Source organism: Emys orbicularis, chromosome 16 (assembly GCF_028017835.1).
Source record: "Emys orbicularis isolate rEmyOrb1 chromosome 16, rEmyOrb1.hap1, whole genome shotgun sequence".
Classification (NCBI taxonomy): Eukaryota; Metazoa; Chordata; order Testudines; family Emydidae; genus Emys; species Emys orbicularis.
In genome coordinates, this window is record NC_088698.1 from 30,408,279 (window position 1) to 30,426,141 (window position 17,863).

The 17,863-nt window shown below is 51.0% G+C and overlaps 1 protein-coding gene across 1 annotated transcript; it reads right to left on the reverse strand.

Moving 5' to 3' along the window:
• Nucleotides 1-1,536: 1,536 nt before the first annotated feature.
• GLTP (glycolipid transfer protein) lies at nucleotides 1,537-17,137 on the reverse strand. The gene is made up of 5 exons (XM_065417837.1): nucleotides 17,035-17,137; nucleotides 5,860-5,921; nucleotides 4,915-5,048; nucleotides 3,447-3,597; nucleotides 1,537-2,502 (listed from the first exon to the last, which is right to left on the reverse strand). The coding sequence occupies exons 1-5, from the start codon at nucleotides 17,135-17,137 to the stop codon at nucleotides 2,320-2,322; spliced, it is 633 nt and encodes a 210-aa protein (XP_065273909.1). The 3' UTR covers nucleotides 1,537-2,319.
• Between the last annotated feature and the right edge of the window lie 726 nt (nucleotides 17,138-17,863).

The window sequence follows — 17,863 nt, forward strand, 5'->3', positions numbered from 1 at the left end:
TTCCTGCAGCTTTAAGAGCAGTTTGCCCCTTACAACACATGAGACCAGGATGGTCCTGTTGGTACTCTTCATGTCAGGCAGGGCGGGTGGGGGGTGGTGGTACTCAGGTGATGCTAGCTGCTGCTTGGGCCCAGCTTGAGGGAGCACATGTATGGGCTGGCTCATCACTGGCCCCCAGCTGGGAAGCTACCTCACTGCTTCTCCTGCCCCTCTGCTGCATGAGCCAAGGCAGAACACCCACCCCAGGAATCCAGACAGGACTCACACCTCAACCTGGGCAGCAGGTGGAGCCCCCAGCCAGAGCCCCAACTCCACCCACCTCCCCCAGAGAAGGCCCAAGCCAGCCAGTGCACTCCAAGCTGCGCTGCGCCTCCACCTCCTGAGACCCCAAGCTACCCCCCCTGGGAAAAGCTCATCTCTTCCCAAGAACCTGAGATTTTGATATGCCCCATGCAGGGTCCGGGGCCAGAACGTGTTACTCAGCTTCCCGAGTTCATCAGTAAGCTTCCTGGACACCAGAGAGCTTACTGCTGAACCCAGGAAGGTGAGTAGCACACAGCCTGCATGGGGCATAAGCAAAAACTTCCCCTGCAAACCCCACAACCAGCTGTGCTAGGGGATGCATAGCCTGCCCTGGCCTTCTATACCCACCGCCTACACGCCTTGCTGTAAGATGGCCGCCCCTCTGATCAGGGATTCCCCAAGCTCCCTTCTCCAGCTGATCGCTATGCTGACAGCAGCCCCCTGTGTGCAGTCTCAGCAATGGCAAGGCGGGGCTTGTGACAGAGCACCTTTTCCTTCCTTCCATGGAATAGGGCATCCTGCATGCCCTGAGACAAGGCACGTTTAGAGGGAAGCCTGGATTGGTGCAGCCCTGTTCTGTAGCTCACAGGGGACAATGCTGGCATGTTCCAGCAGCACTACATTTTACTCTGAGATCAATAAAGTATTAAGCATGGGATCAGATGAGCACCTGGCCAGATTTTAACCAACCTTTTTTCTCCTAATGCTGAGCACGTGGATGGAAAAAGCAGAGCCTAGTACCTGAAAGTGTAGCTAGATCCCATGGAAATACTTTAAACAGTAGAACTCTGTGCCAAGTTAAGATAGCCAAGGTGGCCTGTAAAAACCACAGGTAGGAAAAGGCAGCAGGCAATTTGAACCCCATTACTCTGTGCCTCCACACTGGTAAAAGTTGGAGGAGCAGGACAGCCAAATAAAGTTTAAATAGCAAACATAAGTCAGCTGAACTAAAGCTAGATCATGCTAAACAGCAAATAGCCCCATCTGCTGGTGAGATACAAGGACTCTAGATCTGAAATAGGCTTGTAGGTAATTTAGCTACTAGAATTATCTAACTGCAGATCTAGGACTCCAGATGTTTGCAGAGTGAAGCATCACATTATCAAACAGATGCTCTATGTAAAATTTAAGAGAACAGATGGGGTGAGGAGACTGGCACCGAAGGAGAAGGAATTTCTCTAGTCAGATAACATCAAAAGAATTTCAAAACAGATGTTTCATTTTTAGCATTTATTTGAAGTTCTCTCCCCTCCCTCCCTCATTGTCCTAAGGTAAGGCTCAGTTGTGCCACAAACCACTATTAAGGCAACTTGTATCTCTGGAGACAAATTTTTAAGATACACATAGCAGTTACAAGTGGTTTAACTTGGAGTAACTGTCCCTGAAGAAATAGTTAAGCAGAAGAAACCATTCCCACACTGGAGGAAACTCAGAATCCTACAAGATTTCAATGTGACCGGGGTGGGGGGTGGAAAAAAAATCACTGAAGGCTTATTTTCTTGCAAATTTCTGGCATTAATTTTGGAAGCTTCTCAGTCACAGTGTAATCAAGCTGTTTAACCATATTAACCCCCCACACAGGCCATCATCGGTAACTGCTGCAACGGGAGTACAAACACATTGTGGTATCTAAATATACACCAATATCTTCATAAGACACACACTTCTCTCAAACTGAGGCAGAGCCAGAAAATAGCAGCAGCTAAGCATTGTTGTCAGTTACACCTCATTCCCCTAGACAGCGTTTAAAGAAATCTGTTAAGTAAAGAGTAGAAAGTTTCATTGCTCCCCAGTTGGTAAATAGGTGTTTGAAGTTCCATGAAGATTTGAGATACAATCATTACTTTATTGCTCTGTTTCTATAGAAAACGATTTAAAAACCAGGCTATTCCCTGCATATCCAGGCCAGGAATCAGTCACTTGCTGACCAGGAGCAGCCCCCGTGCTCAGTGCTTTAGGGTTCCCACTTTAGGATTAAGGTAGTGTATACTTGGTGGTAGGAGTCCTGTGCAAATGTTAAGCTTTGTAGTTCAGTTCTGCATTCATTTTTGTGTACATATCATAAATTGCATCCAGCACAGGAGTGGCTTTTGCTAGGAACTGGTGGATCTTCTCTAAAGTCTCCTCCTCGTTCACTTCTTTTCCTTTCTCAAGAGCCTTCAGTAAATCCGACTTGTAAGGAAGAGCATAGACGGATCCCTAAGAGGGGGAAAACTTGTAGTGAAGCAGAGGTACGCAAGACACCTGGTGCGCTTCAGAGTTCACACTGTTTTTTGTACAAATGGACGATAAAATGAACACATCTTGGACTGTATGCACCCTAGAAGCTGCATGAGCTCAGCACCTCAAAGCAGCAGGCCCACAAGGCTTAAAGCCAAAGGTAGGTGCAAAACTTAAGTTTCCTTCTAAGTTGCCTAATTGACTGAGGAAATCCTCACTATAGAAGATTAAATCAGCACTACCATCCCTTGCTCCCTGCCAAGACACCCCCCTGAGCTCACCATTGTCCATTTTGCCTACCACAAACTCCCACTGCCTTGCCCAGGCTCCCATTAGCTCTGTTAGGGCCCATCCCCCAAGCAGAACACTCCCGGCTCTGCACCAAAGTGGTGAGTTCTTACAAGCTCAGCTGAGACCAACAACCTGCCACACAGAAGTTGCTGTGACAGGCATCTACCACAGCAAACTTTGATAGCACCCCCACTGGCTACTCAGAATTGAGCATCTCCTTGGGATCAGGGAGACTAGCCCAGAGCCCACAAGTCCCCTGCATAGCACCAACTGGCCAGGATTCCCAGGAGTGACTAGTGACAGAGGCCCAGGGGCTGGGTTTTCAGCAGGCAGGAGCTCTGCACTCGGAGAAGTCAGGTTCCTTTACAGTGTGTAGATTGACTCCCAAACCCTGACTCCCAAACCCCGAGACACTTTGGAAAATCATGTCCCCTCCCGGCCAAGCCTAGGAGAAGAAGCGGAGCAGAGCCCAATCCTGCACTCCTTATGCAGGAGAGACTAAAGGTATTTATAGGGTGAGCATCTAGGCACCAACTCCCAGCCGCTTTCACCACGAAGCACTGCTCCAGGGGCTATGCCCAGCCAGTCAGTCGGGCGTCTCTCCCCCGGTCCCTTTGGAGGCAAGCACTCACTGAAAAGAGCTTCTGCAGCATCCAGCCATGATATTTCTTCAGGGCTATTTCATAGGCTTTCAGTGCATTGACTCGGATGAGGTTCGGGTTTTCCTCATCCCTCTCGCCATCCGAAAGGCTCTGCAGGAGAACTTGAATGAACTTCAGGCCCCTGAGTGAATAAGGAGAGCACAGAACAGCTGTGTGAGAGGTTTGCACTAGACACACAACTATCCATCAGGCATTTCACAGTTCTACTATCACCAGTCAGCCCAAGTTAGGAGAGAAACAGCATCTGCCAGCTTGGCAATTCCCTGCAAGTGTCACCCACGGTACCAGTCTCAAAACGCCTCCCCGAGGGAGGTTAACAGGCTGTGGCTGCAGCAGGATTCTGGATTTCTTGCAGCAGGGTTGTCACATGGCCCTCTCCAGAATTTACCATTCCTGCCATGTATGCATCAGGCAGCCCACATGGTCTAGGCCAAACCTCCTTTTGAGCTCCCCCCTCCCCCACACACCATAAAAACTCCAAGGGCCAGCGGGGGGTGGGGGGGTGGAAGGGGAGAAGAGAGACAGGGGAAAGTTCAGGGCTCCTGGCTTCAGCCACCGCGTTGAGGGTATTTCAGGGCTTCAGCCACAGAAGGGGGCACAGGGCTCCAGACACTGGGAGGGGGCGTTCAGGGCTCTGCGCACAGCTTTAGCCCCGGAGTGGGAGATGCGCTGGGGCTTGGGGCTTCAGCCCTGTGGCTCTGCTCCCGGCTCCTGCCCCGCTGGGGCACAGGGCTTTAGCCTGCAATGGGTGCCAGGGCTAGGGGCTCTGGGCTTCAGCTCTGCCTGGGCACTGGGGCTTTAGCCCTGCTGGAAATGCAGAGGCTCAGGGCTCCCTGCGGCTACGCTCCCATTTTCAGCCTGGTGTGGGCACTGGGGCTCTAGACCTGTGGGGGCACCAGGGCTTGGGGCTCTGTGCTTCTGCCTTGCAGCTCTGTTCCCAGCTTCAGCCCTGCAGGAGCACTGGGGCACCAGGCTTCAGCTCTGCTGATGGCTTCAGCCACCGGGTGTGTGGGGGGGGTGCACACGCCTCAGGGCTTGGAGCTCCAGATTTCGAGCACTTGGCGGAGGGGTAGGGGGTGCTTGGGACTCTGGTCCAGACTTCAGCCCCCTGCCTTTGGCTTCACCCTTGTGGGGAGGGTCAGCTCTGCTGGGGCTGAGCTTCAGCCCCCTGAAACCAGCTCACAGCCCCCGGGGGCTGCAGACCCCTGGTTGAGAACCACTGGGGTAGAACAGACTATGTATGGAAGCCAGTAGCCTTGTTTTACCAGGTGACAGACATACTGGAGGGGGACAAATTAATAGCAATGGAGTTTTAACTAGGCCAGAACCACGCAGAGCGACTCGTTCTCTGTAGTGGAATCAGCATTTGGCATGCAAGTCTAGAGAGCGAGAGATTTACACCCACAAGTGTGCAACAGCCACACAATCCACATTTCACCTTTTTAGCCACATTAGTGCCAGTGTTGCACCAGTTTTCGGCCACTCTGGTCCATACATTTCCTTCTCCACTTCCAAAATATTCTTTAGCGTTTTGAACTTGGTAGGATTTGATTCATAAACTGCTCGGATTTTCTGAAATAGACCAAAAGAAATAATTCAGAGCTTTGCCTGAACGCAGCCTACAGCCTTAGAAACGAGTGTATTGCAATTAAAATGCAGTGTTATGAGCACTGACCTCTGCACTCCCATTACAGGCAGCTTAGCAATGTTCAGCAACATTGCAGGAGGAGGAGGAGAGAAAATGGTCTAAGTATTTATCCAAATTCAGGGTGTTTAACATTGGTAGATAGCATCACAGCTGCATAAACGGGGAAATCAGCGATGAACTAGCCAAAAAGCATGTTTGCTGGAAACCCAAGTCCACAGAACTGCAGGCTCCTTCAGGAAGAGACTCCCATTTTATGACTGCAATTTAACTAAGAATATTCCCAAGGCCTGCTGGAGACATTGGCCTGGTGCTCTCGCCAATTTTGTTCCTTGCATTCATTGCTATAGGCACTGTGTGGAATTTCAAGCAGAAGCAACTAACTGAAGAGGCCAGTCAATACAGAAACCTAATAGCAAATGTCAATCCTGAACCTAGAGAGGTCTTCGCGGGGGGAGGGGGAGGAGGTAGGAAGCAAGAAGCAACCCTGGACTGAATGCTCCTCTGCTTGAAGCCGTGCTAAGAAACCCAGTGTGACCCTCTTTGCCATCTCCAATTCACAGCTTTCCATTTTGACAACAGCTTCACATGGAGAAATTCGCCATATTCAAGTCTCCCCAGCACAGCACAATTATTAGTGATTGTAGCCTTTAGTGTTGGGAGTTTGGTGACGTGGTGCAAGTACCACCAGAATACAGGTCTTGAAGAATCGGAGATCTCAGGGATACCCCTTCCTACCTTGATATTTCCAGCTAGATCTGCTTTGACTGGCGAATACACGATTGGTGTCCCAAGGCAATCTAGAAAAAAAAAAATGAGGGCGTGTGTCAGGAAGGCCAACAAAAAGCCAATTTATGTCACAGAACAGATCCCTGAATCAGGGTATACAACCAGATACCTCTGAAATACAGTCAAAAGGCAACAGATCCAGAACAGATCAGATACAAACAAGCCAGGGTGAAAAAAGTATGAGGTATCTACAAACAGCCGAGCTACAAAGGGGGTGTCCAGTGGATAAATAACCACACACACTTGGGGCAAAAAATCACAAGCAGTCCTACTGCTTCTATCTTCACAGCACTTCGGGGACAAGCCAATTCAGCTTCAGCTCCTACCAGTCGGTACCACCAATTTACTGGGGCAGCAAGTGAATCCTGCTTAAGGTCAAAATGCTCTCAAGGCAGTCAGCTCGGTTATGCTGTATTACCACATCACTTTAGATCCCCCAGTTTCATCGTCACTGTCACGCGTCAGCTGTTTAGTGCTTACACATGTCCCAGTTTGAACGCTTTCCTTTGTCGAGGAATCTGACTTCCCAGCCCTCTATGGCCTTGTCCTCACTGCTCAAAAGGAGGGATGTTTGCATGAGCTGTCAGGAGGGAAGAACACAGGGAAAAACAACATACTTCAGTTTTACCATGAGGTCAACCCCAGGTGAGGGTCGAGCGCTGGCCAGGTCCAGCTTACCTCACTATAAAACTGAAGTGCCGTGTCTTCATTGTGCTCTTCCCTTGGGACAGCTCACACACTAGTTTCTCTGAGGTAAGGCACACTAGTTTTTCAGTTCTTAGCAATAATCTGTGGATTCCGATTACTTCCTCCCTTCCATTGTTGTGAACCTTATTTTTAATCAAGGCTGGTTAACTGAAGGGCAGTGCCACCGACTGTTAGTGTGTAACATTTCCCTGACCCCTGAACAATCCTTCAGAGAAATCCGTGACCCTATTTGCATAGGGCTGGCAATGATATTTTGATCCAGCAGAGATGCCAAGGGATACAGACCCTTTACCTCTAGGTCACAGGCCTGAATTTGGATTGGGTTGAAATGGACCAGGAGTTGGGAGTCTCCCTTGGACAAGCGCACAAGGCAGAAAAACCCAGCTCCACAGTCAGCCCCTTCCAGCAGGGTCAGAGGCACCAGAGGCTGAATGATCCCGCTCACCCTTCCCAGCGCTCTTGCCAGGCCAGGGCAGAACCACACTGACAATGGGGAAGAGGGAAGGACGAGAGCAAGGCAGAGCTAGGTCAGCTTCATGGCTGCCCATGACGTGCCTGCACTTCACGGTCTCCAAATTCACTTTATCGAAGCCTGAAGCTTTAATTTCTTGTGCTTCAGCCAGATCCCCAGAGTTACGTACAGAGATGGGGAAGGGCCCTGGCACACTTGCAGTGCTGGCTCTCAAGAACATCTCCCCTAAACCGGAGGACAGCACACAGCAGAGCACCAGGGGCCAGATCCCTCATGCAGAGAGCGCCATGTGGGCAGGTACCACAAGCACTTGGGAACCATTTTCACGCCATCTCACTACTTGACCCAACTTGAAGGGGGTTTAGGTTACTGTACTGTGACTTATGGAGTTCGAACAAAGTGTTTCAGTAAAATCAATGCATCCAATTAAAAGATACAGCACATCATTTATAGTGGCTGGCAATCAAGGCAGCCATTATACTGCTTTATATGCTGCTTTAGTAGGGGGACTTTTGTAATGCAATTCTCCCACAATAGCAGACATTGTCAGGAGCACGACCACGGAGGCAGCCCCTGGAACAGAACACTAGCTATTGTCTGATGGACATTTAACTTAGCAACAGATTCCACCCATGCAATGAGAGATGGACACGGCCGAGAACTGCACATCCTGACATCAGGGCACGGAAAGGCAACAGAATCAGCACTCTGGGTTTGCCACTGAGGAGCATCAGCCCAGGAAATGCAACTGGGGCAATGCACGCAATACCCCCACCCCGCAGCGTCTGGGGCTCCCTGATACAGTGCAATCCCCACTGGCAGCACACCTTGGGCACCACACTCTCCCAGCGGGATTTTTCTGCATGGGGCCGGCCAGTCTGCTTAGAAAAAAGAAGTCGCTGTACACATTCCATGACGCCCCTGCCCCTCCCCCACAGATGGAAATGCCTAACAGGCTATGGAAATCCTGTTAGCCAGCAGCCTGGGACCACCAGGCCCGTCCACACTAGACAAGCGAACGGGTTCATTATTTCCACGGGACAAGCGCCTGAGCTCCCCCAGCCCCAGCACACTGATGGGAGAGGAGTTTGACCTAGACATACATTACTGCAGCACCCAGAGGCCCCAGCCCATCACTGCACTGGCTGAAGAGGAGAGGACGTGAGCACAGCTTGGGCCATGCGATGTTCAAGCTGGAAGCCAGACTCCCCAAGGAGATGGCAGCCAGGGCAAGGTGCAGGGTCAGCTGGAGGGAGACGGGTCAGGAGCAAAGGCAGATCCTGAGCCTTCAGCATCAGGAGGATGGTTGAGACTGTGCAAGTGAGCTCACCCGGAGAGAGCAGAGGGAGACGAGAGAGAGCAGAGCGGGATCCCCTCCCAGAACAGCCAGACAGGGAGGAGAACCAGGAGGCAGTCAGGAAAGCCGAGGCAGGACAGGATGCCAGAAGGAACCTGGGCCTGTCAGGACCCAAAGCAGCAGTGATGTCCACAGGGATGGGCTGAGAAGGAATGCTGGCCTCCATGCCACTGAATGGCAGAGATAGTGGGTTAGGTGAGCAAAGCGCTGTTTGAAAAACCCCTTTTCTGACTCCCCACAGCCCATTCTACTTTGGGGAAAGGGCCCAGGGCTGTCCAGAAGGGAGCCGCGGTGAGATCCCAGTCAACCAAAGCAGCAGCCATCCCAGGGGACACAGCTTTCCAACACCCCGACAGTGCTCACAAGCTGTTTCTTTCTTCCCACCATTAACTTGTTAAAACTTTCAATACACACATACAGGCCTCCCCCATCCCTCCATACGTAAGCTTCTCACAACGTATTAACCCATTGCTACCTTATCTTTCCTATACTTTCAACATTTGATTATACAGAATATGAATCAATTTGCATTACCGTTTATAATTGGTTTATAAAAATCCAACTAGTTTTAAATCTTATTCTGCCTTATTCTACATAGAGAGAAACTGAAGGGGAAAACATTAGAATAAGATGAACAGAAGCAAAATTCAGAGGCTGGGCAAGGAGCGGGGTATGCATTTAATAGGATCATTCAGATCCTTCTAGGAAAGCATCCTCTCTCTGAGACTGTTCTGGTGTACAACTCTTCCCATGGCAGCCCAGCTTATGTTGTCTGTGCTCCAATCGCGGACGCTTCCTGGATTTCCGTTTTCATAGCACTACTCAGCAATTAGTGCTCTGCTGAGCCAAAGGTTTTCAGATTTATTCAGCTTCCAATGAACGTCCATTAGGTTTAAAACTACATGGTTAGCTTGTAACAGCTTTATCAGATAGGAAAAAACTAACTCAGCAAGTAAGTTCTGCCCAAAACATGTGGGTGTAGAGGAGAATTCCCAGAGCGTGGAGCCACAAGCTGCTTCTTGCTCCCCTAAGCTCTCCTATTGCAGCAGCCTGTCCAAGGCTACGCTTAGCACAAACCCGGTCCTGTGAACACGACTGCTCTGCCTGTCACATTCCTGTTTTACCAGTTTTAGCTCAGCTCAGACCGAGTCCTTCTGCTTTGCATTGCCCCAGAGCGCAGCATAATGGCTCTTGCTGGCGGCCTCACCCTAGCAGCTTTGATACCCTTTACAGGGAGGTGCCACCTTCCTATTTCATCCCAGGAAGAAATCCTGGAGAAGCTGGGGATAAAGCTGAGGGTGAGATGAATAATCAGCCCTCTTTCCTGCTTGCGCTATACCAGACACTTATTTGCTCACAATTTAACAGCAGAATATCCACTGTGTTGAAATATCCCAATGCCAAATAAAAATCAGGATTTTTAGGGCTTGTCCACACATGAGTTAGTCCAGAACAGATATCACTTTAAATCCACACCCTACTTTGATCTGAATGAACTTTCAAGTGTAAACAAGCCCTTCAATTACACTGCAGATGTGTCAGTGGTTACACAAGACCATCATTATAGGGAGTTGTGAAGGAGGCGGCTGTTAATGGCTTCACTGTGGTGTGTTTGTAACGCAGGTTACTGCTCCCTAACACAACACTGTCTGCACTAAGGGAGCTGGGAGCTCGGTAAGGTCACAGTGTGATAAAACAAGATTTCTGAACAGAGGTTTTGAGACAAGCCTCTATTGCCAGGGTCACCAGGCTGTCCTATGCTGCATTTGAAGGTTGCTGGTGTGAGACAGCTCCTCTCACACAGCAAAGCTGGTCTGTGTTTTTGAAGGGCTGGCTCAAGGAAAGGAATCCTGGGAAATGGGGAAGGTTCTTGGAGTGACAATACATGCACATCACTTCAGGCTGAAATCTGGTCTCCCAAGCTGCCTTCCCACAACAGCATCTTAAAGTCCTCCCCCAGCCTGATTTGGAACAATGCCGTAAGAACTCAACCAACCGCTAGTGCAGTGGAGGGACAGAAGCCACGAAGTACTATAAAGGTCACTGCACAGAAGACCGAGCTTCCAGTGCCCCGGCAGTGAGGGGGGACAGGACAAGGACAGCAGTCCTGTGGTTAGAGCACTGGACTCCAATCTGGGTTCTATCCCTGGCACTGCCCCTGATTTTCCGGGTGACTTGGTTAAATCATGATCTTGTGTTGTTGCTCAGCTCCCTCTTTGACGTGGTTGGGCTAGCCCAGGCGGCTCTTACAGTGACCAGTTTGACTTGAGGGAATTTGAACTGCGAGCTTCAGCAGTTTTTCAACTCAGTCATTTAGCCAGTTGGATGGGATCTTTGCCAATTAACCTTCTACTGTACGAGTTCTCCAGTGAGAGAACTCCAGTGGTAAAGAGTGACATTTTTGTTCAACAGATCTGCTGCTCCCCATGTGAATTCGGAGTCAACATTGTTATTCAAAGTTACTGTTTTTTACCCCAGATAGCTATCGGCAGCAAACAGGCTAGACTCTAGAACCGAACTGTTAACTTGGCTCTAGTCGCAAAGCCAAATCCTGCCTTCACTCTCATCTGTCATAGGCAACATTTGTGGGGCTGCCAGAAGAAAAACAGCTTCTCTTGTACTCTGAAAAATCTGACCGTCATTGAGCATGGAACCTCTGCTGCCCTTTTTACACCGCTGCTTGGCGACACAGGGTTACCCTTCACACAGACTGTTCCAGACCCTCCCACACCAAGCTGCGGTAGGTTTGGTGCGATCACAGATTCCAGGGCTGCAGGTTTAAAACAGCTCCACATTGGAAAGATTCTCCCCCCCCCGTCAGGGCTGCTGACTTTACTACTGAACAGAGGTTCTCACGCTCAGCAAGCATCCCTGCCCATCTCTGGGCAAGGGGTTGGGCAGAGCCAGGGAGTTCAGAGGGGCATCTGTTTGGTGTTTTAGACTGATGGCATCAGTGTCACTCTTCAGCGTTATTGTAAACGGTGACAAATCCTACTGGGCCTTAACTGCCTCCACTGCCTCCAGGAAGCTGACACGAGCAGAACGAGGTCGTACAGCAGCAGCTCTCGCTGAAGTAGCCCCGATGTTCTTCCGACAGCATTACCTAGTCCACTGGCATCCAACTGCCAGGAGGAGCTCAGCATGTTACAATGCAGCGAGACAAATAGGAGAGGCCTGCAATGGAACACAGCGTGACCAAGTGGACTGAACACAGTACTGGGAGCTAGCAATGCCCAGGCACTAACCCTGGCTCCAGTACCCACTTGATGTAGACCACAGACAAGTCACTAACAATTATATATACACACATTTAAAAGCCCCCCCCCAATCACCAGTAGCTGAGTTCCACTTCATTTATGTTCCACATCCCAACCTGATCGGTCAAAAGACAATCCCCACCTCACTCAGAAGGATGCTGCCAGGATACTTCCCTCCCCAGAGCACCGCAGAAAGGTTAATGCTCTTACTTGTGCTGCTGTTACCTGCATTTCCCAAGCCATTCAAGGAAAGAGTTGTTCTACCCATCCTATCCAGTAGATGGAGTCACTGCTTACCTAAGTCATGCTTATGCTGCCAAATCAGGTAAGTAAATACTGGGTTGGAGGGATGGATTCATGTTACATACAGAGTGCAACACACCTTGGGGATTTTTCCCTCTTGATCAGAACATGAATAGCAACATCTAGTAACCGCCACAGCTCACACAAGCAGTCACAACTCAGCGACCTCCCACTGTTTTGAGTGTGGGCTCGAGATCTTCCTTCTTGCTCTCGATTCCCTTTGCTGACAAGTATTGGTAGCCTTCCAAAGACAGTCACCATTAACACACTGCACTGCTGAAGTTCTTTTTCTATAGATCACACACACAAAATGACAGAAGGATAGATGCCTCCTTATTCACTTGGATATCAGACAACAAGAGAAAGCAAAGTATCACTATACCCTGCCTGTAAACAGGGCGGGAATGGTGGCAAGATTCAGTTGCTTCATAATTGAGTGTATGCTACTTATCTGAGAACTGGGCTGATTTCTAATATGCTGCATTCCACTTAACGGAGTAATTTGCAGGAGATATAACCAAGCAGGAACATACCTAATTCTTTTGACTGTCAAACATTTATATTAAAAACATGTTTAGTTTACTGGGACAGGACAAACCCACATGCTCAGGGAGACAGGCAGCTTTCCTGGGAAAGCACCATCAGAACAGCTGTAGAATCTAAGCTTCCATTTTAACCCCCGTGATTGTAACACTAACTCTGCAAATGCAAGCAGAAGGGAATTGACACAGTCCTACAGCTCCAAGGCCTCTGCCAAGCTACAGCAGGGTGAAAACTGAACTATTCCTGGTCAGTTTTATTGCTGCTAGTCAGAACTCTGGGCAGCAATGAAACTAACAGAATCAAGTCAGCTTCCCCACTGCGGCTCAAAAGAGCTGCAAGTCAGTGTCCCCCAAATGACAGATCTTGACCCATTAGGGGGTCACAGGAAAGGTGTAGGTGGGTTGCCTATCACTGCCCTCCCATGTCACTCCTCACCCCATGCATGCTCTGGAAGCATTCTCCTCCCCTCCCCCGCTGCACTCACTGCTGCTGGGCCAGGGGCAGCAGGGTGGGAAGTGGCAGAGGCAGCAGCAGCACAAAGGAAGCAGATGGAGCCAGCAAGCTGACAGCAGTGGCCTGAGAGAGGAGCTGGCTGGGGCTGCAGAAGGGGGAAGGGCTGGGCGAGCCAAGCAGGAGGCTTGGGGGTAGGGGAGGGGAGAGCAGGGCACTGGAGGGCTGAGAAGAGGAGGAGCAGGGGAAGACAAAATGCAGTTGGTGAGTCACCTCAGTAAAAAGTTTGGCAACCACTGTAACAGCTGAGGCAGGCACTGGAGCTATCCGCTGGGAAGGCAGATCAAAACCTGAGTAGGAGAGACAGGCAGAATCACAGACCCCTCTCCACTGCTAAAGCCAGGCGGCTGGGGGAGGGTCAACACTTCATTGGAATCCCAACAGCCTCCTCTTTGCAGGGAGCCCAAGAAGGTAGGGGGCATAGAAATTGGCTTCTCACCTGGTCAGTATCTTTGGCTAGCAGGTTTAATCCTCTGGCTTTTAGGTGTGGGGTACAATTGCCAAACGTTGTGAGTGCCCAGATGGGAGGAGGGAAAGCTTTACAGAAAGTACAGTAGTGAGAAATGTTGTGGGGCTGAAAACTCAGTTTAGGGAGGGAGACATGGTGCAGAGAGAGAGATGAAAGGATGAGGAAACAGTCAAAGACCATGCAGGAAAAGATGCCCCATAAAAAAAAGTTAATGGAGATATCCTATGGAAGGGACCTTGAAAGGTCATTGAGTCCAGCCCCCTGCCTTCACTAGCAGAACCAAGTACTGATTTTTGCCCCAGATCCCTAAATGGCCCCCTCAAGCATTGAACTCACAACCCTGGGTTTAGCAGGCCAATGCTCAAACCACTGAGCTATCCCCTCCGCTCCCCCCATGACCTATTATAAGACAGCACAGGGAAGCAGAGTTCACCTCACTGTGTGCGGTGAAAGAGCAAATCTTTAGACGGCAGATGTACCCAAGGTATGAAGTTTAACTGCCATCACTGCTTGAGGATCAATTGATCAGGGGAGGCCTGGAAGCCACAGAAGTTAGAATCCACCATACCCAAACCTTACATGAATTCTTGAGCAGGCATTCACCACAGTCCTAAAGCTTAGGCAGGGCTTTAGTGCCATGGTAATAAACATCAAGCCTGTTCTTCTGCTTTAGCTGCAACCCTCTCCTGCAGATGTGAAGAGTGGGGTTTTACTTTACCCTGCTTCGTTAACCCTGCAGCCTGCTCAGTTGAGTGCTGACTTTCCAGCCAAGTCCTGAGAACTGAAATGCAGAGTTCAGCCCTGAAAGGGAAACAATTCTTACATCTCAACCACTGAACAAAACAGATCCAGTAACTGTGAAGAGAATGCAATTGTTAGCGGGCGACTCAGCCCCATCTCCAGGTCTCTCATGGAACACAATGTCTGTCTCAGGAAGCAGAACAACATTTCAGGTCGATTTTTTTAGTCTAATGGCCTGTGTAACACAGGCCAGAGAAAATCATCCATAAATTCTGCAACAAGCCTTGTGGCCTACTTGTCAACTCCCCTGGGGTGAGCAAGTAAACAATGTCTTGTCCCAACAACACGCTAGATGCCAGGCAAGCGGATTTTACGCCTGGGGAGCTCATTTTCTAGGACATGATTCAGACTGCCAATTCCTTGAGGACTGGGCAACGGTCTCCCATTTAAATCCATGACAGGGGGTGCTGCCAACTCTAGCTGAGGCAGAATAACTGATGCAGTTTTCTCAAGCACCATCAGCATATTTAATGCCAGGTCATGGGGGCCTGTTCTTGTGGCTGGACTGGCTCCATTTACAAGACGTCTGAGGGAGCAGGGAAAGAAGGAATATCACCACCCAAAATCCCCCTTTCCTTGAGGGGGGGCACTGAAATCATGGGAAGCTGCTGCTTCACTGATGCCCTTTCCTGGGGCCAGGCAAACACTCACTTGTCCTGTGGCTCTTCCAGATACATTTTTCTGGACATCCCGCCTGGGCACGGAGTTTCCCTACAAAGCCCTTGTGGACCCAACACACTATGCAGCCTTAAATGCTGCCTTCAGACCCCCCTCACCTTATTCCAATGCAACTAATTCAGCTGAATTTTAAAGGGGGAGACTGCTGTTTAACAGTCGCCTCAGCCACCTCCCAATATATTAAGATCTTGGAGAAGTGCTGGAAAAGTGTGTCATTATCGGAGTCCGAGTTTAGAGCGAATCATCACTTTACACCTGCCTGTGCCCCTCCTCTTAGGACATTGTAACAGAACCACAAGCCAAGTCTCCCATGCTTTTGAAAACCAAACAGCCCCCCCCTTCTAAAAAAAAACAAAAAAAAAAAACACACCGATCAAGGCTGTGCTGGGTTTGAGGCCAGAACAAACAAGCAGTGCTTTAAACCCCAGAAAGTTAAAGCTTCTAACAAACACTGGCAGATCCATCAATATAGGGCTCATAGTGAGAGTCATATACAAACCGACCATGTCCTCTCCACACACTTAAACTATTGACCATGTTTAGGTGCATTTGGCTGATGTAACCATGTCTCATAAAAGCCCCACATACCATTGCCGAGCTGTGTCAATTAACACAGAACCCCTTGAAAAGATTCCCAGGTTTTGTTTTGTTTTTTAAAAAATCAGCAGCATCAGCCCACACATAGGAGAGAAAGCCTTCTCTGAAGGGTTGTGCTAAGTCAGGAAAGCAGTTTAGGGAACATTAAGGGTGTGCCAAACTTTTCTATTTTCCACAGTCCCCCTCTCCAGCCCAGTCAGTTACAAACTTATTGCACAGCCATACCACATGCCGGTACAAAGACTGCATGGAGCCTAGGCCTTGGCATGTTACGTTTTTAAGGTGTTGACATTTTGTGATAAGTTTTGCAGGAATAAGCTATCCCGGTATAAGCAGCTTTATACCAATATAACTGAGCTACATTAGGCACTGTACATCTTTAACGCAGTACAGCTGGTGTGTCTAGATGAGCCCTTAGATGGCTGTACTCCAGTTAATTACACCATTTCCCCTAATACAGCTTTCCTTCCTACATGTAAAAAGCAGCACATGAAACACCAGAGTCCATGCACTGGCAAAGTGCTAGAAATGCCTTAACTCTAAATTAAGGAGCCAGCTGAACCCCCCCACCCCACAGAGCCTCTCCAACAAACTCCCATGGGTTTCGCTAACCCTCACACCTCTCTGGACACAGCTGCTGAGGATCTGGTACAAGGTCTCCTGACTCTCTCAGCTCCAGGCGATAAGCACAGTGTGCCAGCCAATACAGTCTGACCCTCTGTCTAACTGAGCGTGTCCGAGACAGGCTGGAGCATCCTGACACTACCTGAAACAGAAAAGCAAGCACTGTTGAGAGGGCTGGGTACACGAGGGCACAGCAAGCGAGTGACCTGCAGGGCACAGGGAAGGATCCCTGAGCTAGCAAAACAGCTGCTGTGAGAAAATGGCTCAGACTTGACAGATATCCGGGGCACACGCACCCTATCAGCTACCCACCGACAGGCCACTGGACTCATCTCAAAGGCAGCACAGCCGCTGTGCCTGACATCCGTGTCTATCCCGGGTTGGGCTGCCAGGGCACATCTCCCCCCCTGGCCGGGACAGGGGCCCAAGCGCACAGGGCGTGTTAGGGGCCAACCTGTGCACAGCACCCCCGGGGCTGGAGCAGGGTCTGTCCAGCGTCAGGCCTGGCATGGAGCAAAGGGCTCCCCTTCGCCTGCACCTCACCACAGAGAGCTTAAACCCAGCAAGCAGCGCACCAGGGACTCCAGCGGGCGGAGGGGAAACGAGCCACATCCCCGGGGGCGAGCTGGCTCACCGGGTCCTGCCCTGCACCCCCCCCCCCGGGGGTGCTTCCCCCCACCCAGCCGACCCAGGCCGCTTCCCCTGCCCTGCCCAGCCCCGCACCCACCCGCCGGGGGCTTCCCCAGCCCCACGCCTCGGGCTAGACCCTGCCCCAGCCCCGCGGCGCGGCACCCCTGCCCCTCACCGAAGAAGGGCGGCAGATGCGCCACGGCGTCCAAGAAGGGGCCGGTCTCGATCTCCCGGTCCGCCGGCACCACCCGGAACTCGTGCTCCAGCAGCAGCGCCATGGCTGGGGGCGAGGCCGCCTGCGCCACGAGCCCGACCGGAGCCGCCGCCGCCTGGGCTCGCACTGAGCGCGCGGGGCGGAGCACCCGGCTAGAGCCTCTTTAGGGCGGGGCCCAATTGCCGGCCTGACGTGTCCCGCCCAATCACCGGGCTACTTCCGCCCCAGCCCGCCCAATCACCGGGGCCTGCCCGGGCCCGCCCATCCCCAGGGCCGGGCGCCCCGGCCCGCCCATTTCGGAAGTGAGCATGGACAGCCACGCCTCCCCCGGCCCCGCGCGCCCCCTGGGGGTGACAGTCCGTGCGGCAGGCGCAGCGCGTGGGCCAGCCACACCTGCGCCCCCATGGAGCCCTGGCCCAGGGGATGGGCCTGCAGTGTGGAGCCAGGGCACTGGGACGTGTTACGTACCCCTCCCTATAACGCACCAGCCTGGGTCACCCAATGACATCCATAGACAGCAGGCTTAAAACAAACAGAAGAAAGGATGTCTTCACCCAAGCCACAGTTAACCTGTGGAACTCCTCGCCAGGGGATGTTGTGGAGCCCAAAATGATAATTGGGTAAAAAAACACAACAACTTGGTAGTTCATGGCAGATAGGGACATCAATTGCTATTAGCCAGGCTGGTCAGCGACACAACCCACTGCTTTGGGTGGCCCAACCCTCTGACTGCTGGCAGCTGGGACTGAGAGACCAGGGACGGATCACTTGATAATTGCCCTATTCTGTT

Excerpts from the sequence above, each read along its gene's own strand:
- GLTP (XM_065417837.1), bottom strand. The coding sequence starts at position 17,137 with ATGGCGCTGCTGCTGGAGCACGAGTTCCGGGTGGTGCCGGCGGACCGG. Across the intron at positions 5,922-17,034 it reads GCATCTGCCGCCCTTCTTCG|ATTGCCTTGGGACACCAATC; the intron begins GTGAGGGGCAGG and ends TTTTTTTTCTAG. Across the intron at positions 5,049-5,859 it reads ATCTAGCTGGAAATATCAAG|AAAATCCGAGCAGTTTATGA; the intron begins GTAGGAAGGGGT and ends GGTCTATTTCAG.